A 25415-nucleotide genomic window follows, 5' to 3' on the forward strand; every position below is an offset into this window, starting at 1 on the left:
GGCTATATCTTACCAGATACACATAAGCATTGCCAAGAAGTATCTTTCAGTGTATGGGGAGCCTTCAAGACAATGAGTTCCTCATCACTGTAGGTCTTCTAATGAAGACCAAATGCTGCCTTGTCGAGAATATTGCGGTTGCTAGTAAGGCTTTAGGTAATGGACTTTTGAGGCTAATTTCAAGGTTGTAATTCTACGATTCTGTGAGGAGCTGTGATCTTTCCATCTTCCCTGGAAGAACTTAGGATCAAGAGACCTGGGCTGGAGGAGAACAAGATGAACTCCATTTTGAAGCAACCTTGATAATTAGGACTGATATGACAAGTTCATTCTTATGAAATCAAAACCTTGCTTAAGTAGCAACTTGCTTTAGAATGTAAAACTTAGATTATCACAGAATTAGAATGAACATATAGAAACTGCAAAATATTACATTCTTGATGTTTTCCAACTATTCCTTATTTCATTTACTTTTTAAACCTATACAAATTTAAAACTCCATGGAGAATTGGAACACTGTTCAGAGTAACCTGACCTTTGTTTAAACAAGACCATTTGGGTTTATATAATTATTATTCTGCCTGATTTCTTTTCTCCCATAATGTTGTTGACAAAATTAGTACAAGAATACATTGGGAAGCAGTGTGGTACAGTGGAGGTCATTCATTGCCTTCCCTGCTTACATTAAACTATTTTAATGGTCTCAAAATTCTGTGACAGGTTTTTGGTCAAGTTATTTCCATTTAAACATTACTGATTTCAAAAACTAATAGCTTAAAACTGCCACCAACCAAATAGTCCTAAAACACTGCTTTCCTCCTGAAACTTTTATGATGTGTTGTGATCATGAACTAGGCTTTAAGTATTAAACTTCAATATCCAATTGAGACAAACTGTTCTGAGACCTTCCTTCTACCACTTATCAATTCTGGGGTGCCAGGTATTGTGTGGAACATTCATTTAGCCTTCTGGGCAGATCTTGTTACCTTGCCAGCTCCAGTAGACCTTCTTGTCAACTGCCTCAATGACACCAGCTGCAATGGTTTGCCTCATAGCAACATGACCCAGAGGAAGACAATCAGAGAAGTTCTCCATACTTGGGCTTGCCTGGAACAATGTCAACTATGCAGCATCTCCAGATTTCAGGAATTTAGGGCCATCTTCTAGTTTCTTACCACAACAATGATCCATCTTCTTCAGTTCAAGAAACTTGCAAGCAAAGTGAAGAGTGTGACAATCCAGAAGAGGTGCCTAGCCAGCACTGATTTGACTCGCATGGTTCAGGATAATGACCTGCATGGTGAAGCCAGCTGCTTTCCATGTGTGAATTGTTCTTTTTTTAAAGTATTGTTACTTGTCTCTTTTTTTTCTTCTTTAATATTTTATTTTTTCCCAATTACATGTAAAAACAGTTTAAACTTTATTTTTTTTTTCAAATTTTGAGTTCCAATTATCTCCCTCCATTCCCTCTCCCCTTATCTAGAAGGTAAGCAATTTTTTGACCTACAATGCAAAACGCATTTCCATGTAAGTCATTCTGTGAAAGAAAAGACAGATAAAAATACCCAAGAAAAATGAAGAAAAAGTACCTTTGATCTGCATTAAGACTGTACCAACCCTTTCTCTGGATTTGAGCAACACCTTTCATCATAAGTCCTACAGAATTATCTTGGATCATTGTATTGCAGAGAATAGCTAAATTATTCATAGTAGATTATCATATAATATTGCTGTTAACTGTGTACAATGTTCTCCTGGTTCTGCTCATTTCACTTTGCATCAGTTCATGTACACTTCCTCATAGTATATATTACTGTTTAATTTTCCCACATTACCTTCAACATTTGTCAGTTTTCTTTTTCAGTCATATTAGCCAATCTGACAGGTGTCAGGTAGTAGCTCAGAGTTGCTTTATTTTGTATTTCTCTAATTAATAATGATTTAGAGCATTTAAAAATATCACAATAGATAACTTTGATTACTTTGTCTGAAAACTGTTCATATCATTTGACCTTTTATTAACTGAAGAATTTGACTCAGTTGTCTATATGTTTGAGAAATGAAGTCTTTATCAGGGAAACTAACTGTAAATTTCTTTTCATGGTAATAATTTCTATGTACTTCCATCTATCCTATTTCCTTCTTTTTATCCTGCTCTCTCCTTTTACTTTGATTATTCTTAAATGAACTTTTCTTCTGACTATTACCTCCCCCAAACTCCCCTCCCTTCTATCAACTCCCCTCCCTTCTCTTATCCCTTTCCCCTCCTACTTTCCTGTATGGTAAGGTAGATTTCTACACTGAATTGAATGTATATATTATTCCCTCTTTGAGGCAATTCTGATGAGAGTAAGATTTGCATGCAAGCATCCAGAAAGATATTTCAATTATTTTTGGCTGCTTGCAGTATTTTCGCTTTGACCTGGGAGGTCTGGAATTTGGCTACAATATTCCTGGGAGTTTTCATTTTGGGATCTCTTTCAGGAAGTCATAGGTAGAGTCTTTCAATTTCTATTTTACTCCCTGATTGTAGAATATCAGAGCAGTTTTCCTTGATTAACTTCTTGAAAGATGGTGTCCAGGCTGTTTTTTTTTTAATCATGACTTACAGGTAGTCCAATAATTCTTAAATTATCTTTCTTGCATCTATTTTCTAGATCACCTGTTTTTTCAATGAGACATTTCGCATTTTCTTTTATTTTTTCATTCTTTTGATTTTGTTGTTTCTTGATGTGTCATAAAGTCTTAGCTTCAACTTGCTTAATTCTAATTTTTAAGAAATTATTTTGTTCAGTGAGCTTTTTGTACCTCCCTTTCTATTTGGCCTTTTTACAGAGTTCTTTTCTTCAGTGAGTTTTTGTATCTTTTCCTATCTGACCAATATTGATTTTCAAGGCATTCTTTTCTTCATTGGATTCAGTGGATTTTATCATTTTGACTATTTTATTTTTAAAAGTGTTATTTTCTTCAGTATTTTTATGCCTCCTGTTCCAAACTGTTGAATTTTTTTTCATGATTTTCTTGCACCACTCTCATTTCTCTTCAAATTTTTCATCTCTCTCTCTTCTTTGATTTTCAAAATCCATTTTTAGCTCTTCCATGGCTTGAGACCAGTTAGTATGTTCCTTTGAGGCTCTGGATGTAGGAGTTTTGACTTTCGTTATCTTCTTTTGAGTGTGTTTTTTGATCTTCCTTGTCACCATAGTAAATGATGATTTCTATGGTCAGATTTTTTTTTGTTCATTTTTCAGCCTATTTTTTTTACTATAAACTTTATGCTAAAGTGGGGCTCTGCTTCCCAAATGGAGGGGGCACTGACCCAAGCTTCAGATTTTTTTCTACAACTGTTTTAAGAGATAATTCTGGGGATCTTTAAGTTTTTTGGCTCTTCCAAGGTGGTATAATCTAGGAAGAGGTGTGTTTACTACTTTCCTCTACTGTATACTGGTTTGTGAGTGACTACAAGCACTGCTTTTGACCCTAGAACTGTGATCTGGGTTCCAGCTCCCTTGTGGCCTCAAGCTCTGCTGTGCTAGTGGTCTTCCTCACACTGGGCCTGTGACCTAGATCCAAGTGACCCTGATCCAAGTATAGGCAATGCAAAAGAATCCTGCCTCTGGCGCCAGCAAAGGTACCCCTGTTAATCTCCTTCTGACTTGTCAGATCCCCTTACTTTCTGTGGACTGATAAGTATGGAAATCACCACTGCTGCCTCTGATTCAGTCACCCAGGAGGCCTGCTCCTGGTTTTCTGGTGCCTGGTCTGTGCTGGTCTGGCCTTCACTGGACTTCACTCTACTCTCATCCTAGAGCAATCATTCTGTCAACCTTCTAAGTTGTCTTGGGCTGGAAAATTGTTTCACCCCATCTTTTTGTGGGTTCTACTGCTCTAGTATTTGCTTAGAGTCATTATTTAAAGGTATTTGTAGGAGAGCTCAGGTGAGTCCTTGCCTTTTGTCTGCCATCTTGGCTCTGCATCCATGGATCATTCTTGCTATCACTAATCACATTACCATGGTGGATATCTTTGAGAGTCATGTTCTTGACATTGAAACCAATATTATTCCCAGATAGAGCCTCACTTCCTGATCCATATCAACAGATTTTACTTCAATTGTAATATTGACTGGAGCAAAGGTGACCACCATGCCTGGTTTTAGAACACCAGTCTCCATATGGCCAACAAATGTACCATCAATAATGCCAATCTTGTAGACATCTTGGAGACACAGGAGCTACTCAGTTGGGTGAGTTGGTGGCAGGATGTAACCAAAGCTTTGAGCAATAGAGTTTTATTAGACTTGCCATCTTGATATGTGACTTGTCATCCTTTGCGTTAGAGCTTGGCTCCAGCATGTTGTCACCATTCAACCTGAAATTGGCACAAAAGCTATTGTGTCAGGGTTGTAGCCAGTTTTCTTAATATGGGCACTAACTTGATAATTTCCTCGTATCTCTTATGGTTATGGGAGGGGATTCCCTGGAATCCATTTTGTTGACACCAATAATTAGTTATTTCACACTTAATATGTAGGTCAGCAAAGGGCATGCTCACAGGTCTACCTATTCAGCTTAAAAAAATCATCAACACCACCAGCAAAAATGAGGACAGCACAGTCAGCCTGAGATGTGCCTGTGATCATCCTCTTGATAAGGCTTCTATGTCTGGGAGCATCATTAATGGTTGCATAATACTTGCTGGTCTCAGATTTCTAGAGGGAGATATCAATAGAGATATCATGCTCATGTTCAGTTTTTAGCTTATTCAAGATCCTGTCATCTTAGAAGGAGCTCTCTCCCATCTCAGCAGCCTCCCTCGTGAACTTCTCCGTGGTTTTCTTACCAGTTTTAGCACATTTGTAGAATAGGTAGCTGCTCGTGGTGGACTTGCTAGATTCTATGTGTCCAGTGACAATGATGTTAATGTGAATCTTTTCCTTGCCCATTTTTGTGGAGGTTTAGTGATGGTTTTCACAACATCTGTGTTCTGGTTGCAAACTCATTGTGAAAAAGCATTCATTGTCCTTTAAGACAGAGGTCCTAAGTTCAAGTCTTACATCTGAGACTTTGGGCAAGAGTGGAGGTCAATAGCACTAAGTATTCTATTCCTCTGTTGTATTGTTAAAATCAAAAATTAATATTTTAAGTGTCTTTAGCCTGGTATATTTATTTTCTTTCCTTCCTTCCTTCCTTCTTCCCTCCCTCCTCTCTTTTTCCTTTAATTTTCTCTCTTTTTTCTTCCTACCTCTCTTTTTTCTCTCTCCTTTTCCTTGAATCAAAGAAGTAATCACCATACAGTGTATATTTACCAGAGAAATCGGAACTAAGGATTAGATCAACGGTAGAAATGTCCTTTACATTGTCAGGGACCAAATCAAGAAATTAGATGTCTCCTTTGCCTACCATTTACTTGATGGAAAGGAGGAATACCTTTAATTTTCCCAGATGATAAATTTTCCCTCAAGGGTACCCTGACATCAATATGCCTATTGTTCTATCTGGTAAGTCAAAACCTCTAAACCCCTAAACCATGGAGCATTGTTTCCCATTGCTGGGGAATCTCATCTTTTTATTTTGCAATTAGTATAAAATGTGAGTTGGAAATTATTTGGGTTAATAGCCTTTGTAACCTGTAGACAGAATCATTTTGGTCAGAAATCTCTCCAATCAAAATCTTATATATTAATAAACTGTGTCTGACATTTTAGCTGAAATGCAGGTTGTTTTATCCTACTGAAACCTCTTAATCAATCTGGTTCTCATTTTCCAGCCAGGAAAAGGAGAATTCATCTCATTTCCAAATATCCTGTCCCTTCCTTTCATCTGGGAAAGAGATTCCTTGGCCTCAATCTTTTAGTCAAAATGGCACTGAATGAGTATGGCAGAGATGTCCACTATGGTCTTCTATTTGTTTTTTTTTTTTTTAATTTAATTTTTCATTTTTAACACAGTTTATAACAGATAAAACAATTCAAACTTTTGGTCAGGTGATACTTCTTTTTAAAGCATTTACAATATGGACCACAAAGAATTTTTTTTTTAAACATTAACCAACTGAGATACGAATAATATTTATGTTGCTAACTTCACAAGCTCTTGAACTAGTTGTCTCCACAGTATTACTACGAATTAAAGAACTGTGACTTATTGTTGTTGGTCTTAAGTCTTATGCCTAAGAGCTTAATTTTAGACTTAGCCTCAGATGTTCCCCTACCAATAATCTACAATATAGTAGATCTGATATTAAGCTTACAAACCTTTTGACTATAGGAAATTGCCACTAAGACTAAGAACATTGCAGGGATACAATATCTCCCCAACTTCATATCAATTCCACGCAGGGTTAGATTGTCCACTTGCATTCAGTCAGGCTTAAAGTTGCCAGGTGTCAATGGGGAAACTGAGTCAGGAGAATCCTACCTCAGCCCAGGCTGAACAGCCACTCTCCCACCCTTCCCATGAGATCACCTTTTGCAGTTCATACCAGCATCTCACTGGCTTACTGGCATCATGGATTGGAGGCTCAGACCGCCTTTCTTGCTATCCATACCTGGAGTTAGACTCAGAAGAACAGTCACTTAATAGTCCCATAGCATCTAAAAATGACAAGTTCCAATAACCAGGTTTCAAATATGATTATAATTTCACTTTGGCTAAGGAACATCTTTTGAGGCAAGTCTTAAGTGGTTTACATGTCTGTCTATACATGTTCTAATTCCTAATTAAATAGCAATCATAAAATCAAATTTATCTTTAAAACCTTAACTTTTCCATCAATGCCAAATTTTACCCAAGGTTACCTTCCTCTAGGAAATTTAGACTGAAATTCTTTTCTCCAAACTAAAGATGTCATTGACTTATTCTCAGTAATTAATTCAGTCAATTGTTTTAATATTAATTACTTTTACCTCACTTTGTAACATCTCCAATTTTTCTCCCCATCTCTCCCCTCCCCCCACTTCCTAATATCTTGCATTCTGATTACTCCTTCCCTCAATGTACCCTCCCTTCTAGCACAATCCACCCTTTTCTTATCTCCATCTTCTCTGTTTTCTTGTAGGGCAAGATAAATTTCTATACCCCATTCTCTGTATTTTTTATTTCCCCATTACATGCAAGAAAAATTCTCAACATTTGTTGTTAATACTTTGAATTCCAACTTCTCTCCCTCACCCCTCTCTCCCCAGCCCCACTGAGAACGCAAGCAATTCAGCACAGACTAAATATGTGTTGTTTTGCAAAAGACTTTCATAATAATCATGTTGTGTAATACTCATTATATTGCCCTCTGTCCTACTCTATTCCCCCTTATGTTTTTCCCCCACAATTAACCTTGTCCCTCCTCAAAAGCGTTTATTTCTAGTGACTCCCTTCTCCCATTTGCCCTCCCTTCCAACATTCCCCTCACTCCATTTGTCACCTCCTCTTCTACTTTCCTGTGGTGTGATATAAATTTCGTATCAAATTTAATGAACATGTTATTCCCTCCTTCAGCCCCATGTGGAGAGAGTAGCTTCATTTTTCTCCTTTTTTCTCCCTTTTTTCCTTCATTGAAGAAGATTTTCTCCCCCTTTTCCTCCATTGAACAAGATTTTTCTTATCTCTTTTATGACTTATAGCCTGCCCTGTTCCTTTTCTCCCTTTCTCTTCCTGGTATTTTCCTCCTTTACCCCTTAATTTTTATTTTATTTTATTTTATTTTATTTTATTTTTGTGTGTGTGGATATCATCTTTTCTGATTCAACACACCATGTAGTCTCTATCTGTTGTTAAGCGGTTAAGTGAAGCTGGAGTTCTTGGACCCCTAGAATTTGGGGAACATAATCAGTTGGGTCTTGAGTTAATGGCAGGGATGAGAGATCTCTCTCTCCAGTGTCTTTAAAGGCAGAAGAGACCTTGGGAGAAGGGGTAGAAATGTCATATACTTGGCCTTCAGACAGAGAGGGTCAGAGTAGTTATTGTTACACTTGATTAGACAGATCCATTGCAAAGACTGGGCAGCTAGGTGATGCAGTGGATATAGTCCTGGCCCTTCAGTCAGGAGGACCTGAATTCAAATCCAACCACAGATACTTTAGTAGCTGTGTGACCCTGGGCAAGTCACTTACCCCTATTTGCCTCAGTTTCTTCATCTGTAAAATAAGCTGGAGAATGAAATGGCAACTTCAGTGTCTTTGCCAAGAAAACCCCAAATGGGCCCACAAAAGGGGGACTTGACTGAAAAATGACTGAATAGCAACATGAGGAGGTTGGACTTCATGGACTGTGGGTCCTGAATCTATAAGCATTATTATTGCTCTCATTTTGTAGAGGAGGAAACTGAGGCAGGAAGTAACTTGCTCAGAGTTACATAGTTAGTGTTAGAATTTGAATCCAGGTATCTCCTTATTCCAAGTCCAGTGGTCATTTTACTGGGTTCAAAGATTCCTTGTGTATTTAGTTATCTTGCAGGGGAGACAGGAGAAGATTTGCTCACTTCCCCTGATGTGCAAATATCTCCCTTCTAGGCTGTGAACTCTGCTAGGCATGGGTCTTGTTTTATCCAAACTTTCCTTCTGGTCCAGGGATGAGCCAAGGGTTTAGCACACAGGAGGTATTTTTAAAATTTTGCCAAGATTTACCTTCCTAGCTTGATCTTACCCCAGTTTCCTCTCTGTATTCTCTTCTCCAGAAAAGTCTAAACTACTCATCAGAGCAAGAATTAAGGCCAGACACACAACTCTTGTCACCAAAGGATCAGTTGTAAAGGTACCATAGGGGAAATAATGGATACTTTAGTTACTGGCATCAGATTAAAGACAGCCAGACCCCCCTTCCCCCACCAGAGGCACTGTCCTCCTGTTTCTCAAACTACTTCTCAAATACTGGTGGTGCCTCTTTCTGCTTGGTTCTAACTTGGGATCACAGAGTCATATATAGTTAGAAGGGATCTTCGAAGGTCTCTTCTTTTGCAAATGAGGAAATTGAGGCCCAGATAGCAGAACTGACTTTGCCCAAGGGCTTAGCAGCTTTAAGCAGAAGAAAGGGACCTTTGAACTCATGAGTTCTGACTCCAGAATTGCTCTTTCCACTGTTTTCTGATAGGTAAGACTCTTGATGGCCTGGGCAGGGGAGATATCTAAGATATGAAGCTCTGTATTAGTATTGGTGGGTAGCTCAGTGTAGAATGCCAAGCATGGAGTCAAGAAGATTTTTTCCTGAGTTCAAATCCAGCCTCTGATATTTACTAGCTGTATGACTTAATCCTGTTTGCTTCAGTTTCCTTATCTGTCAAATGAGCTGGAGAAGGAAATGACAAAGCACTCCATTATCTTCACCAAGAAAACCCCAAATGGGATTGGAAGAGTAGGACATGACTGAAACGACTGACTGACAGCAATTTTTGCATTGTCTCCTTAGATAAGGTACAATCTAGTATAGAAAAAACATTCTTTGCAGCTGCCCAACTCTCAGCACATAAGACAATTAGAGGGAAAGATGTCTAGAATGGTTTTAAAAACCTGTAGGGTCCTGATCACTGGAGATACAGAGATGAATATCTCAGGCCCTTTCCTCAAAGAGCTGGCATGAAGGTAGAAAGATAAGATATATACAAAAATAAGCATGATATCCCATAGACTGGGTGATGGGAGGTTGTTTGAGCAGGCATAGATACACACCCGCTTAAATGTCATTTTATACAAGTACACTTAGATATCCAGTAGAACATAAGCTCCTTGAAGGCAGGCTTCTGTCTTTGTAATAATAACTGGCATTTAGGTAGCACTTTAAGGTTTAAAAAGCACGCAACAAATATTGTCTCCTTCTAGTGTATAGCAGATGGAGTTCCATACTTGGAGTCAGGAAGATGAGAGTTCAAATTTAGCCTCAAATGTTTACCAGCTATGTGACCTTGGGCAAGTCACTCAAACTCTGCCTGCTTTAGTTTCATTAAGTGCAAAATGGGGATCATAATAGCACCTGCTTCCCAGAGTTATGAGGATCAAATGTGATAATATTTGTAAAGTGCTTTATAAACTTTAAAGATGTACTGAATATTCATAGTTTAGAAAACATATTTCTAGAAATGCTATTATCATTATTGTTGTTAGGTTCTAGGAATGTGGGAGGAAGAAAAGATCGCTTTGAGCTGGGAGGGCTAAGGGAAGGTTTTTGGGAGAAGGTGGCACTTGAGGAGAGACAGCTTGATTGAATACATAGAGAGGGCTAGGGGCAATGGGGTCATCATGAATAGTCTGGTCCGGATGGAGCACAGAGTGTATGAAGGGGAGATGGGATTAGACCTGTGGGTTCACTGATTTAGGGTTTTCCCAGATGAGGAAGCTCTGTCTGTGAATGCAGGTCAGTATCTTCCCTGAAACTTAGTCTTAGAGAATTGTCCAGAGCTAGAGTTTAAGAGATGCCCAGTAGAGTCACCTAGTCACTATGTGTTCGATATGAATTCAGGTCTTTCTAGCTCTGAAACCAGCTCTCAATGCATGACATCATGTCCTAGTGGACTTAGAAAGGGGGTAGAATGAAAAAAAAAAAACCTTATGAATAGGTGAGTCAGTGTCCAATAGTGGAGGCCAGCTGAAGAGTCTGCATTTTATCTTACTGGCATAGTTTTCTGTTTCTGTCTTGTTTTGTTTTGAGGAGAATAATACCATAGCTATTCACTTTGACAGGTGCATTAGTGCTGAGTTTGTTTCTGGAATTGTACGGAGTTGGACAACAGATGAGGATTTAGCCTTGACTTCTGGACCAGAGGTCAGAGTGACCTGGAGCACTTTGGGAAACCTTCTAGGGAGAGATGGATTTGGTGAGGAAGAGAGGTGAGCACTGACCTCTCCACGATGGACCCAAAGGGGTTGGGTAGGAAGGGCAGACAATGGAGAAGACATCTCAACAAGTTGAAAAACCAGCTGGAACTGACTTTGGGGAAAGCTGTCCCTGCCGCCACACTTGGAGTTGGCATGTAGGTTCTAGGAATCTCTCAGTGTTGGGAGGGGAAAGGCAGCTAGCCGTGTGTGTGTGTGTGTGTGTGTGTGTGTGTGTGTGTGTGTGTGTGTGGTGCAGGGGATGAGGGGGAGTGGTACCTGAGGGATTTGCTGTGAAATGAAGATCGTGTAGGCAACCACAGCAATGGTGAGAAAGTACTTCATCTCCAGCTTCTCTGGGGGCTGCAGGGGCAAGACAACAAGGCTTCAAATGTACACAGTGCATTATATTTTTCTAAGGTAGAGGACTCATTTATTTATTAATTATTTTAAATACACATAAACATATAATATTATTATATAGCTATTTTTTATAATTATTATTATTCAAGGAAGGCTCAGGGGGGCATCTCCACTCCAGTTTACCCACATCTCTCTCTGCTCTTCATTATTTTAGCACTAAAGATCTGCCCTACTCCTCTGGTCAGTCAGTCAATTAAGAAACATTTCTTAAGCACTTCGTATATGTCAAGCACTGTGCTAACTAAGTAAGGGCTGGGGATTCAGAAAAAACTAAGACAGCTGCGACCTTCGCAGAGCTCTCCCATTCTGACGAGAGAGACAACGTGTAAATAATAAGTCCTATAAAGTAGATGGAAGGTCATCTCAGATCAAAGGCACTAACAGCTTGGGGGATTGGAAGAGATCTGTGGTAGAAGGTGGGATTTGATCTGAGTCTCAAAGAAAGTCGGGGAAGCTGAGACAGAGATAAGGAGGGAGAACATTCCAGGTATGGGAGACTGCCAGTGCAGAGACAGAGTGTTGTGTTTGAGGAACAAGCTGGTCTGAGGAGTGTGTGGAATGGAGGAAAAGTGTAAGAAGGCTACAATGGTAGGAAGAGGCTGTATTGTGAAGAACTTTAAATCCCAAATGGTAAAGTTAATTGTGAGTAGGGCATGGGGACATGGTTAGACCCATGGTTTAGAAAAATATCCTTGTTATCAGAATGTCGGATAGATGAGAATTGGGAGAAACTTGAAGCAAGGAGACCAACTAGAAGGCTATTTTTTTAGTCCAGGAATGAGATGATGATGGCTTGAACTAACTCAAAGTAGGATAATAGGATGGTGAGAAGACAAAAGGGGATATCTGTCTATCTATCTAATTATCTATCTATCTATCTATCTATCTATCTATCTATCTATCTATCTATCTATCTATCTACCTATCATCTATCTATCTATCTACACACATATACACATATCCCTGTATAAAAGGGGATGTGTGTATATACACACATATTTATTTATGGGTATATTTTTTCAAAGAATTTTTACTTTATTTTTCTTTAATTATATATAAAACATTTTTTAATATTTTAAAAATAGTTTTTGAGTTCCAAATTTCCCTCCTTCCCTTCCCTCCTTGAGAAAGTAAACACTTTGATATAGATTACATATGTGCAGTCATTCAAAATATATTTCCTTATTAGCCATGTTGCAAAAGAGAACACAGATGGAAAAATAAAGAAAAGAAAATGGAAGCTTTGATTTACATTGAGACTCTATCAATTCTTTCTTTGGAGGTGGTAGTGTTTTTCATAGGTCATTAAGGGAACATATGTGTCAGAAGCTATGCTAAGATTTGCAAGATGCTGTTTGTGTGGGGGTGAGAGTGAGGAGTTGACAATGGCACTTAATATGCACTGCCTGACTTTATGTGACCAAGTAGAATAATGCATAGAAAGAGCTTTGCAAGGCTAAAACCATATAAATATGATCTATTTTTATCTTGTGTATAGGCTCATGGCTGTATAGTTCTGATTGCTATCTTCAAGGACTAGATAATGACATGGTAGGAGTGTCTTACACATTTCTGTATGGCTTCCAGTACCAAGTGCAAGTTACAAAGAAACGGATTTCAAGTCAATTTCAGGAAGCATTTCTTAGTGGTCAGTGATATCAAAACACAGCACAGGTTTCCTCAGGATGTTGTAGGTTCCTCATTCCTTTAGATGGTCCAAGAATCTGTGACTTTTTTGCCTAAGGAGACTCATAGGTTTCTGGGGTATAGGTCATACCTTGCTCTTCTTACTTCTTAGACCAGTGTATTGCACAGTAGGCCTCAGGAAAGGAATGTCAAAATGATTTCGAGATTTGAAGGCAGTGTTGAAGTTCCCCTTAAAAATCAGCCCCAATTTGACCATCTAAGGTTGAAGTTCTAGACTAGCCTTCATTTGATTTGGTCTCTTTCATTAATGATGCTCTATGTATTGAGCTAAGCAGAGGGGAGGAGATACCTAGAAAGTGGTTTCCAGAATAGCACCTAGTACTCTCCATGTGAGGTTGAGCAGATCAGAAGATAATGGGATGATTTCCCCTTTTTCCTTTTGGATACAATTCTTCCTCAAGCTCACACCTACTTTCATTATCCAAATTCAGTTATGTCCATCCAACGTCACCCCTAAACTTACTCATTCAAATTCTCATCCCACTGTCATCTTCACATACCTTTAACCCTCCCATACTTTTATATACCATCCCCCCTAACTCATACCTGCATTTTTATATGCTCTTAGTTTTAAAGTAAAAGGGAACTTAGAGGTTGTCTTATCTAACCTCCCTTTTTTTAGATGAGGAAACTGAGACCCAGGATTACTTTGTTTAAGGTCATACATATTTGAACCCAGTTCCTTCTGACTGCAGGACTAGTGCTCTTTTCATTGGATCTCACTCCATCTTAAACCCATTAAATAACATACCTCAACACCTCCCAAAACTCATTTGTTTACCTTTATTCCTCTAACTCATCAACAGGCACCCATCCCTCCAAGTCACTTAAAGATCATAAATCGTAGATTTAGTGGTCAAAGAGACATTAGATATCTAGTCCAACCCTCTTATTTTATATAGTTGGGCAAACTGAAGCTTAGTCAAGTTCAATTATTTGTCAAGGCTTCTCAGATTCAGAGAACTAGATGGTACAGAGGATCAAACAATAGGCCTAGAGTCTGGAAGATTCATTTTCCTAAGTTCAAATCTGACCCTAGAATCTTAGTAGCGGTGTGACCCTGGGGAAGCCACTTAACCTTGTTTGCCTCAGTTTCCTCACCTGTCAAGTGAGCTAGAGAAGGAAATGGCAAATCACTCCAGTCTCTTTGCCAAGGAAACCTCAAAAGGGGTCACAAAGAGTCAGACACAACTGAAAATGATTGAACAATAACCCAAATGCTTAACCTGGATTCAAACCCTAACTCCATTTTACCTCATTTAAGACCTCTTCAAATTCTCTGTCCCATCCCTCTTGCCAAGGAAAACAATTTGTCTTTGGAGTCAGAAGATCTGGGATCAATGCCTGTCTCTGCCACTTAGGTGACCTAGGGCAAGTAATGTATTTTCTCTGGGCTTCAGTTTCCTTATCTATAAAATAATGGAGCTGGACTAGATGGTCCTTTCTAGCCCTAAATATTTGATCCCATGAACCCTGTCACATGGTTATCCATTATCCTATGGTTTTCTCACTCACACACCCAAGCAGATCTGTGCTTGCATACATTCACCACCCACCCACGATCAATTCCTTTCTGTTTTCTTTACCTTTTTTCCTGTGTTTTCTTCTTGGTGTTGGCCCCTCTCTCTGCCTGCTATTGACTTGGCTTTGGGTAACACTCTGACTCTAATACCAAGGAGATAAAACCACTTCCTCATCCTCTTCCTCCAGTCATTGTTGATCAGCAAAAGCAAGGGGTTGTAGGCATTGGGAAAGAGGGTGATGAAGGGAGTTTGGATCAGAGAGAAGGATCATCTGCATCCAAGGCCTTTTCTCAAACTTCTGCTCCATGTGCCCTTTGCACTTTCTCCTCCCCTCTACCTCCACATACTCTCCCCCTTCTCCAGATTCTTCTTTTTTGTTCTGTTTGTATCCTCAGCATTTACAAGATGTCTGGCACATAGTAGGTGCTTAATAAATACTGATTGATTAAGAAGATTTGTGAGAACATATGTATGGAGATTTTGAGATGCAGAGTAGGTTTAGGAAACCCTTTTATCCAGTGGTATCTCCATCAGGCCTAGACCTCAAAGTAATCAAAAGAAAGAGGACAAGATTGATATATATATAAAATATTATTAGTATGTCTTTCACAGTAGCTTCCAGTTGGAAAGATGCTGTTCAATTGGGGAATGGCTAAATAAATGGTGACATACGAAGGTAATGCAATATTAATATGCATAAAATGTGATGAAGTGGGTAATTTCAGAGAAACTGGGAAAATCTTTATGAAGTGATGAAGAGAGAAGTGAGCAGAAAAGGAGGAGAACAGTTTAGGTAAGGATAACAACATTCAAGAGAAAAATAACTTGGAAAGATTTAGCTTTGATCAATGCAATGATGGACAAGTCCAAAAGCCTGAAAATGAAACATACCACTCATCTCCTGGCAGAGATGTGATGAACTTAAAATAATAAAGAAATATCATTTTTTTCAACACGCCCCCCTGTCTTGGGATTTCACTTCCTGAATGATGTGGATATGTGCTGAGGGATTTGCCTCAAAATGCTAAAACAATGAAACCTGTCTTCTGTATGCAGCTCTTGAGCTCCAACTGCATGTCTCTGAACTCTTCTCTCCCTGCCATGGCCCCAGTATCTACAGATTCAGTTAGCATACTGTTCTCACACAGTTTATTGAACATAACAAAATTAGAACAAAATAGGTCCAAGGCTTAACTATCTCTAGACCTTTAGGGTTCTGGGAGTCCCTTTGTCTTTTGGATTTCTTTCCCTCTGTTATAAGGGAAAGCTGAATAGGTGGTTGTGTATGGGAAAATGATTGTGATTTAAGAATAAAAGCCAACTAACGGTGAGAAATCATTTCTTTACTATTTCAATTTAATAATCTTACAATCAATGATTAAATGAAGCCTTTAAAACTTTCCATGTTAACACCTTCTATGGATTATTGTGGGGAAAGATAAAACCAGACTCAAACTATCTCCCTCTCCAACCTGCTCCAGCTGAGCATACCAATGTCTGATAACCAAACATTGCCTTAGGTCATGTGGGGGTGTTCCAGAATGAGCTCCAATGCGCTTAAGAAAGCTGTTAGATTTTCAGAGTGAGTATATTTATACTTAGAAACTGGAAAATACTACATCAGTTCTTGTTTTATTGTTAGTCTACATTTAAGAAAGTGATGGAAAATATTAATAATGCAGATTATACTTAGAAGTGCTCCAACTCCGATTTCTTTTTTGAGAGGTGGGAAAAGCCATTTAAACACATGCTAGCACGCCACTGTCTATATGGGTCCCCAGTGGAGTCACAATCATATCAAGATCTTGGAATGAGTTTGGAGGACCAGAGTGAGGACTCCAGAGAATAAGATGGTTGTCAGTTGTTCAGGAACTGCTACCTTATTAGCAGAAGCTGTAAAGGAAAAAATATAGAATCAAGGGTGAGTTCAGTTTGGAAGCTTGGCTCCATTCTCCCCTTTCCCATCATTGCTGGAAGATTAGGAGTCAGGGTCTGCTGTTTTCATCTTCTCTTCATCTCTGACCTCCTCTTACCAGAAGGCACCACAGATAGTTAGGAATATCCTGGAGAACATTCTGGACTGAACACTGGTTCACAGGATCTGTAGCCTGTGGAACCTCTTCTATTCTGGTGAGAATTATATGTGATCTTAGTGGCTTCTTGAGCAGCAAGGCTGTCTCTAGTTTTGCTAATAATGGAGAGAGTGGGATGAAGTGAAGAAGTGGGAGTTCTGGGACAGGATCCTTGCAGGCCCCATGGATAGAGCTTAGAGAAGGATATAGAGGGGGAAAGAGATTCCTTATTAGGGCCTTGTAGCAAATTAACTGCTTTCTCTTTCTGAAACAGAAATCAATGTTTTCATTTCTTAGAGCTGGGCTTTAGACAGCTCAGATCAGTGCAGCCCTTGCAATTGGCTCCATCACAGCATTAGGAAGGACCTGATCAAACAGGGCAGGTCCAGGCCCATCACTCTGGACTCTAAGTCCCAGTCCTCCCAATATCCCAGTCCCACCCAATTCGTTCTACATGGCTCATTTGGCAGAACTGGGTGTGTATATTCTATTCCTGAAAAAAGCTGGTGTCCTATCACCTTCCACCTTCCTCCCCCTACCTAACAAGGTCTCCAGAGAGGCATATGTGAAGTCCATGAGAATACCAGAATCTAAGGTACAGATTCATATACAGAGTTGGAAGGGATCTCAGAAATGATCTAATTCAAGTCTCTTACTATACAGGTGAGGAAATGCAGGCCCAGAGAAATGAAGCAGTAATTTGCCCAAAGCCATACCTGTGCTAAGTAGCATAGCCAGGATTTGAAACCAGGTCCTTTGAATCCTAATGCAGTGCTGTTTCCCTTAGACTGTACTGCCTTTAGGCCATCCAGGTCATATGATTCACCATATGTCACCTATCTTATCTATAGGACCACAGAGGCTTAGAATTGGAAAGAACCTCAGGGGCCATTGAGTCCAACCCCTACCTAAGAATTCTCTCAGCAATATTCCCTAAGAGTGCTCAGTTATCCTCCATTTAAGACCTCAACTCATGGAGAACAAATTGCCTTCTGAGGAAGTCTGTTTGGTTGGAGGATGTGACTAAATGTTGCCTCAAGTCTTTGCCTCTCCAGACTGGATCATACCCATGCCTTCTAGACAGAAAGGGTCTGTGTTTTTCTAAAGTTATCTCTAGGAATGGAGGCTACTCACTTTCCCTCAGTTATTCCTACTCAAGTCCAAAGGATTATCTTCCTGAAGCAGCATCACTGGCTGGGCTCCAGGAATGACAGGTTCTGAGAATAGGCTCAGAGACTAATTTTTAGTTAGCAGAAGTTCCCAATTTCTCAGTCCTCAGATATTATGTCTTTTGGGACTCTCTCACCCTAGTCCAGGATGCTGCAACAACTAAAACCACTGGATTTGGAGCTCAGAGGTCCTGGATTTGAATCCTGGCTCTTCTACTTACCACCTGTGTGTCCTTGGATAAATATGTTTTTTCTCCTAAGGAATCAGTGGAAATGGAAGGGTTGGAAGGGACCCCAGGGAGCTAATCAGCCTATCAGTGGCTCTCTAGTTCAACCACTGGACCCATAGCTAGTAACTGCCAGGGGGAGAAATTGGAATCCAATTTTCTTTGATTCAGGAACAATATTGTAGTAAATGCCAGCTCAACCTTTCTGACCTCAGATTTGATCTCTCTAAAGCCCAATCCAAGCCCTGCCTTGTTCTAGGTCCCAGCTCACCTTCTAGGTAGGCACAGTTAAACTTGCTATATGTTCTTGTGCTCTGTAGCTCAAAATTTTTTAAGCCATTCTTTTCAGGTTCTGAGACACTGAACACCTCATATGGGGGGATCAGTACCTCCCTTTCATCGGGGTAGACTGACAAGTGTTCAATAGCAGCCCCTTCACAGGTGTACACCTTGAAGAGGGTCCCTGAGGTTTCTGGAAATCTTCTGGCTGTAACTTGTTTCAGAGAGGTTGAAGAAAATTGACCAAAGCGCATCTCCTTTGCTCCTTCATGATGCAGCTTCACAGAGATGCCCCTGTAAACATTTATGCAGGATCTTCTTAGGATTTGAACAGCTGTAGTCAGATAGAAATGAAGAGCTTTGAAATGAAAGTTCTTCATATAAGCCTCCCGGGACTTACAGCATTTTCTCACTGCTTTGTTAAAGTCTTTGTAAATCTTAGAGTTTTCCATCGTGTAAGCAATAACAGCAATTTCAAATAGCTTCTCCACTCTTTTTTTGCTGGCAGACATAGTTTTCCAAATATTTTCTGCGTTTACCCAAGCTTCATCTAAATTTGAGTTCCTTGCCCTTTCTTGAGCTAAGAGTTCTTTTGCCTTCATCTGCATACGTTTTTCACAGCCCACATACTGGTCATCAAAAGCATTGCGTTCAAGGCTAATGACATTTTCTGACAATCCAACGTTTTCCTGGAAAAGAGAATGAAATCTCAATTGCATTCTGAAAGTAATCAGAGACATGAACTACCTGGTGATGAAAGTGCAAATGGACCTAGATGGCCTTTTTTTTTTTTTTTTTTTTAAAGATTCAGTTTCCCTATCTTGTCTAGTCTGGAAATGCAGTGGCAGCTGTTCTTACTGCTGATTGGCACTAAAGTTTTAGCAGACTGGTGCTGCCTGCTCTCCCAACACTCTTTCCCTCACTCTCTTTCCCATGGGTTCACCATATTGGTATTGGATTTATTTTGAACACCTCATTGGCTTTGGTCCCATTGCAGCTCAGAACTCCATAGTTCAAGTGATTCACCAATATCAGCTTCCCCAGTAGCAGGGATTATAGGCATTCACCATCATGCCTGGCTTCTCATATTCTTTGGACAAACATTGGAAGAACATGAAGAGAGGCTGATGAAAGACTGGATCTACCAGAGGAAACTGCTCTGAAGCTGTCAGTAGACAAATGTCAAAAGTTTTTGTTCATCTTTTGCAAAGCTTTTGTTAAGTATGTGGGTCACCTGATATCCTAACAAAATATGAGTCTTGACCAAGAGAATGTAGAAGAGTTTCTGCATTGATTGAGTCCCCTCAGTCTTTGAGATTCAAAGGCTTTATAGAGGATTTGGTGGTTGTTCTTGCAAATTTGTTAAGTATATTGCTGTTTCTTGACAATGGTTAAGTAATATGATTAAGTGGTTAAATGGTTAAGAATGACTTTATCCATGCATATATCATTGAAGAGATTCAGAAATTAAAGGGTAAGGAATGAAAACTTGTCTTAAAAACCAACAAAGCCCTTTGGATGGATGATCTGACTATTGTGAAAACAATCCTTCAAAGGTCGTCCTTTTCCTTACAAATAAACCTGTGTTGGCCTATGTATAACCAAGTAAAAACCCTTCTGTTCTTGAGAAAGATGCCAGCCTGGAAGGTCTGAGAGCTATCCTGAGGGATGGCCACCTGAGATCAACTGTATTTACCAAGAGAAATTTGGTTGACAGTGAGACTCATTACTCTGTCTATGAGCTTGAGTTCTTGACTTTGAAGTGGGCTCTCACTGAAAAGTTCAAAGACTACATGTATGGAACAACACTTCATGTGTAGACTAACAATCCTTTGACTCATAGTTGGAGCAGTGCCAATTTAGATACCATTTTCCAGATTTGGGCAGCACCACTAGCCAATACTACTTCAAAATTTGCTACAGGCTAGGAAAACTAATGTGGATGTGGGTGACCTGTTCCAAAGGCCACATGGTAATGAAGCTGAAGTGACACTGAAAGGTGGGAGAGCTGTGGGACTAGAGTTAAGTGGAAGTGTAGTTGAGAACTTGGGACTCCCTCCAGATGGAGTTGTTAATTTTGTTTCATTGAACCAATCTTTCTTACCTTAGTTGTCTGTGGGTAACTGGCAGCAAGAGAAGATGGTGGATGAAGTGCTAAAAGAAGGCATACTAGGCAAAAAGCAAGTTAATGACACTAAGGGACTTTTAGTAGGCAGAAAGAATCTTACTGTGGAGAAAATGGCAGAAATAAGAGTTATGCAATGGAGTGCTGAACTGGCCTGGGATTCATTCCGTAGCAGGAAATAGCTGGTACTAATCAGAATATAGTACTCTATGGCCATGAGAGCTCTGTGTGATGGCTTTGGAAATATGGGTCAAGAAAGGATTCTAGAGCTGATAAGAAACAGATCTGCCTGACCCAAGACAGCTTTAGATGCCTCCAAGGAGTGTGATGCTTGTGCTCAGTGTGTGCAAAGGAAAGCAATGACAATTCATGCTTCATATTTGGAGAACATAAACACCAGCAAATATTTAAAATTTATCTGCACTGACTTTTTTTAACTTCTGGAAGGAGAGACTGAGAATATAAGCCATATACCAGGGCTATATCTTACCAGATACACATAAGCATTGCCAAGAAGTATCTTTCAGTGTATGGGGAGCCTTCAAGACAATGAGTTCCTCATCACTGTAGGTCTTCTAATGAAGACCAAATGCTGCCTTGTCGAGAATATTGAGGTTGCTAGTAAGGCTTTAGGTAATGGACTTTTGAGGCTAATTTCAAGGTTGTAATTCTATGATTCTGTGAGGAGCTGTGATCTTTCCATCTTCCCAGGAAGAACTTAGGATCAAGAGACCTGGGCTGGAGGAGAACAAGATGAACTCCATCTTGAAGCAACCTTGATAATTAGGACTGATATGACAAGTTCATTCTTAGGAAATCAAAACTTTGCTTAAGTAGTAACTTGCTTTAGAATGTAAATCTTAAATTATCACAGAATTAGAATGAAAATGTAGAAACTGCAAAATGTTGTTACATTCTTGATGTTTTCCAACTATTGCTTATTTCATTTGTTTTTTAAACCTATACAAATGTGAAACTCCATGGAGAATTGGAGCAGTGTTCAGAGTGACTTGACCTTTGTTTAAACAAGACCATTTGGGTTTATATAACTATTATTCTGCCTGATTTCTTTTTCTCCCATAATGTTGTTGACAAAATTAGTACAGGAATACATTGGGAAGCAGTGTGGTACAGTGGAGGTCATTCATTGCCTTCCCTGCTTACATTAAACTATTTTAATGGTGTCAAAATTCTGTGACAGGTTTTTGGTCAAGTTATTTCCATTTAAAAATTACTGATTTCAAAAACTAATAGCTTAAAACTGCCACCAACCAAATAGTCCTAAAACACTGCTTTCCTCCTGAAACTTTTATGATGTATTGTGATCATGAATTAGTCTTTAAGTATTAAGCTTCAATATCCAATTGAGACAAACTGTTCTCAGACCTTCTTTCTACCACTTATCAATTCTGGGGTGCCAGGTATTGTGTGGAACATTCATTTAGCCTTCTGGGCAGATCTTTTTACCTTGCCAGCTCCAGTAGACCTTCTTGTCAACTCCCTCAATGACACCAACTGCAATGGTTTGCCTCATAGCAACATGACCCAGAGGAAGACAATCAGAGAAGTTCTCCATACTTGGGCTTGCCTGGAACAATGTCAACTATGCAGCATCTCCAGATTTCAGGAATTTAGGGCCATCTTCTAGTTTCTTACCACAACAATGATCCATCTTCTTCAGTTCAAGAAACTTGCAAGCAAAGTGAAGAGTGTGACAATCCAGAAGAGGTGCCTAGCCAGCACTGATTTGACTTGCATGGTTCAGGATAATGACCTGCATGGTGAAGCCAGCTGCCTTCCATGGGTGAATTGTTCTTTTTTTTTTTTTAAATATTTTTACTTTTAAGTATTGTTACTTGTCTCTTTTTTTTCTTATTTAATATTTTATTTTTTCCCAATTACATGTAAAAACAGTTTAAACTTTATTTTTTTTCAGATTTTGAGTTCCAATTATCTCCCTCTATTCCCTCTCCCCTTGTTTAGAAGGTAAGCAGTTTTTTGACATACATGCAAAACACATTTCCACATAAGTCATTCTGTGAAAGAAAAGACAGGTAAAAATACCCAAGAAAAATAAAGAAAAAATACCTTTCATCTGCATTCAGGCTGTACCAATTCTTTCTCTGGAGATGAGCAACATCTTTCATCATAAGTCCTACAGAATTATCTTGGATCACTGTATTGCTGAGAATAGGTAAGTTATTCATAGTAGATTATCATATAATATTGCTGTTAACTGTGTGCAATGTTCTCCTGGTTCTGCTCATTTCACTTTGTATCAGTTCATGTATACTTCCTCATAGTATATATTAGTGTTTAATTTTCCCACATTCCCTCCAACATTTGTCAGTTTTCTTTTTCAGTCATATTAGTCAATCTGACAGGTGTGAGGTAGTAGCTCAGAGTTGCTTTAATTTGCATTTCTCTAGTTAATGATTTAGAGCATTTAAAAAATATTACAATAGATAGCTTTGATTACTTTGTCTGAAAACTGTTCATATCATTTGACGCTTTATTAATTGAAGAATTTGACTCAGTTTTCTATATGTTTGACAAATGAAGTCTTTATCAGGGAAACTCACTGTAAATTCTTTTTTCATCGTAATGATTACTATGTACTTCCATCTATTCTATTTCCCCCTGTTTATCCTACTCTCTCCTTTTACTTTGTTTATTCTTAAATGAACTTTTCTTCTGACTTTTACCTCCCCCAAACTCTCCTCCCTTCTATCAACTCCCCTCCCTTCTCTTATCCCTTTCCCCTCCTGCTTTCCTGTATGGTGAGGTAGATTTCTACACTAAATTGAATGTATATATTATTCCCTCTTTGAGGCAGTTCTGATGAGTGTAAGATTTGCATGCAAGCAGCCAGAAAGATATTTCAATTATTTTTTTGGCTGCTTGCAGTATTTTCTCCTTTATCTGGGAGGTCTGGAATTTGGCTATAGTATTCCTGGGAGTTTTCATTTTGGGATCTCTTTCAGGAAGTGATAGGTAGCTTCTTTTATTTTCTATTTTACCCCCTGATTCTAGAATATCAGAGCAGTTTTCCTTGATTAATTTCTTGAAAGATGGTGTCCAGGCTCTTTTTTTGATCGTGACTTACAGGTAGTCCAATAATTCTTAAATTATCTTTCTTGCATCTATTTTCTAGATCACCTGTTTTTTCAATGAGACATTTCACATTTTCTTTTATTTTTTCATTCTTTTGATTTTGTTTGTTTCTTGATGTATCATAAAGTCTTAGCTTCAACTTTCTTAATTCTAACTTTTAAGAAATTGTTTTCTTCAGTGAGCTTTTGTACCCCCCTTTCTATTTGGCCTTTTTAAGGAGTTCTTTTCTTCAGTGAGTTTTTGCATCTTTTCCTATCTGACCAATATTGCTTTTCAGGACATCCTTTTCTTCATTGGATTCGTTGGATTTTATCATTTTGACTATTTTATTTTTAAGTGTTATTTTCTTCAGTATGTTTATGCCTCCTGTTGCAAACTGTTGAATTTTATCATGATTTTCTTGCACCACTCTCATTTCTCTTCCCATTTTTTCATCTCTCTCTCTTATTTGATTTTCAAAATCCTTTTTTAGCTCTTCTATAGCCTGAGCCCAGTTCATATGTTCCTTTGAGGCTCTGGATGTAAGAGGTTTGACTTTGTTATCTTCTTTTGAGTGTGTTTTTTGATCTTCCTTGTCACCATAGTAAATGTTGATTTCTATGGTCAGATTTTCTTTTGCTCATTTGTCAGCCTTTTTTTTTTTTTTTACTATAAACTTTATGCTAAATTGGGGCTCTGCTTCCCAAATGGAGGGGGCACTAACCCAAGCTTCAGATTTTTTCTACAACTGTTTTAAGAGATAGTTCTGGGGAATCTTTAAGTTTTTTGGCTCTTCCAAGGTGGTATAGTCTAGGAAGAGGTGTGTTTACTACTTTCCTCTACTGTATACTGGTTTGTGAGTGACTACAAACACTCCTTTTGACCCTAGAACTGTGACCTGGGTTCCAGCTCCCTCTAGTGCTCTTCCTCATGCTGGGCTTGTGACCTAGATCCAAGTGACCTTGATCCAAGTATAGGCAATGCAAAAGAATCCTGCCTCTGGCGCCAGCAAAGGTACCCCTGTTAATCTCCTTCTGACTTGCCAGATCCCCTTACTTTCTGTGGACTGATAAGTATGGAAATCACCACTGCTGCCTCTGATTCAGTCACCCAGGAGGCCTGCTCCTGGTTTTCTGGTGCCTGGTCTGTGCTGGTCTGGCCTTCACTGGACTTCACTCTACTCTCATCCTAGAGCAACAGATTTTTTCTGTCAACCTTCTAAGTTGTCTTGGGCTGGAAAATTGTTTCACTCCATCTTTTTGTGGGTTCTACTGCTCTAGAACTTGTTTAGAGTCATCATTTAAAGGTATTTGTAGGAGAGCTCAGGTGAGTCCTTGCCTTTTGTCTGCCATCTTGGCTCTGCATCCATGGATCATTCTTGCTATCACTAATCACATTACCATGGTGGATATCTTTGAGAGTCATGTTCTTGACATTGAAACCAATATTATTCCCAGATAGAGCCTCACTTCCTGATCCATATCAACAGATTTTACTTCAATTGTAATATTGACTGGAGCAAAGGTGACCACCATGCCTGGTTTTAGAACACCGGTCTCCATATGGCCAACAAATGTACCATCAACAATGCCAATCTTGTAGACATCTTGGAGACACAGGGGCTCCTCAGTTGGGTGTGTTGGTGGCAGGATGTAACCAAAGCTTTAAGCAATAGAGTTTTATTAAACTTGCCATCCTGACATGTGACTTGTCATCCTTTGTGTTAGAGCTTGGCTCCAGCATGTTGTCACCATTCAACCTGAAATTGGCACAAAAGCTATTGTGTCAGGCTTGTAGCCAATTTTCTTAATATGGGCACTAACTTGATAATTTCCTCGTATCTCTTATAGTTATGGGAGGGGATTAACTGGAATCCATTTTGTTGACACCAATAATTAGTTATTTCACACCTAATATGTAGGTCAGCAAAGGGCATGCTCTCATGGTCTACCTATTCAGCTTAAAAAAATCATCAACACCACCAGCAAAAATGAGGACA

The 25415-nt window shown here is 39.1% G+C and overlaps 1 protein-coding gene and 1 long non-coding RNA gene across 3 annotated transcripts in view; one reads left to right on the forward strand and one right to left on the reverse strand.

The window, feature by feature from the left end:
* Positions 1 to 25415, forward strand: part of LOC140504917 (uncharacterized) — a 99256-nt gene that overhangs the window by 51223 nt on the left and 22618 nt on the right. Inside the window, exon 4 of the long non-coding RNA XR_011967282.1 lies at positions 8671 to 8747. This is a non-coding gene — a long non-coding RNA (uncharacterized lncRNA). The remainder of the gene's footprint in view (positions 1 to 8670; positions 8748 to 25415) is intronic.
* The window catches only part of LOC140504915 (ecto-ADP-ribosyltransferase 5-like), a 36462-nt gene continuing 26699 nt past the window's right edge, over positions 15653 to 25415 (reverse strand). The window contains exons 4-5 of one of the 2 annotated variants that reach the window (XM_072610330.1): positions 18191 to 18887; positions 15653 to 16344 (exon numbers count right to left, since the gene is read on the reverse strand). In XM_072610330.1, the coding sequence (XP_072466431.1) occupies positions 16244 to 16344; positions 18191 to 18887 (798 nt within the window). In that variant the 3' untranslated portion in view covers positions 15653 to 16243. The remainder of the gene's footprint in view (positions 16345 to 18190; positions 18888 to 25415) is intronic. The other variant, XM_072610329.1, reaches the window with a different exon arrangement.

Source organism: Notamacropus eugenii, chromosome 5, assembly GCF_028372415.1.
Source record: "Notamacropus eugenii isolate mMacEug1 chromosome 5, mMacEug1.pri_v2, whole genome shotgun sequence".
Taxonomy (NCBI): Eukaryota; Metazoa; Chordata; class Mammalia; order Diprotodontia; family Macropodidae; genus Notamacropus; species Notamacropus eugenii.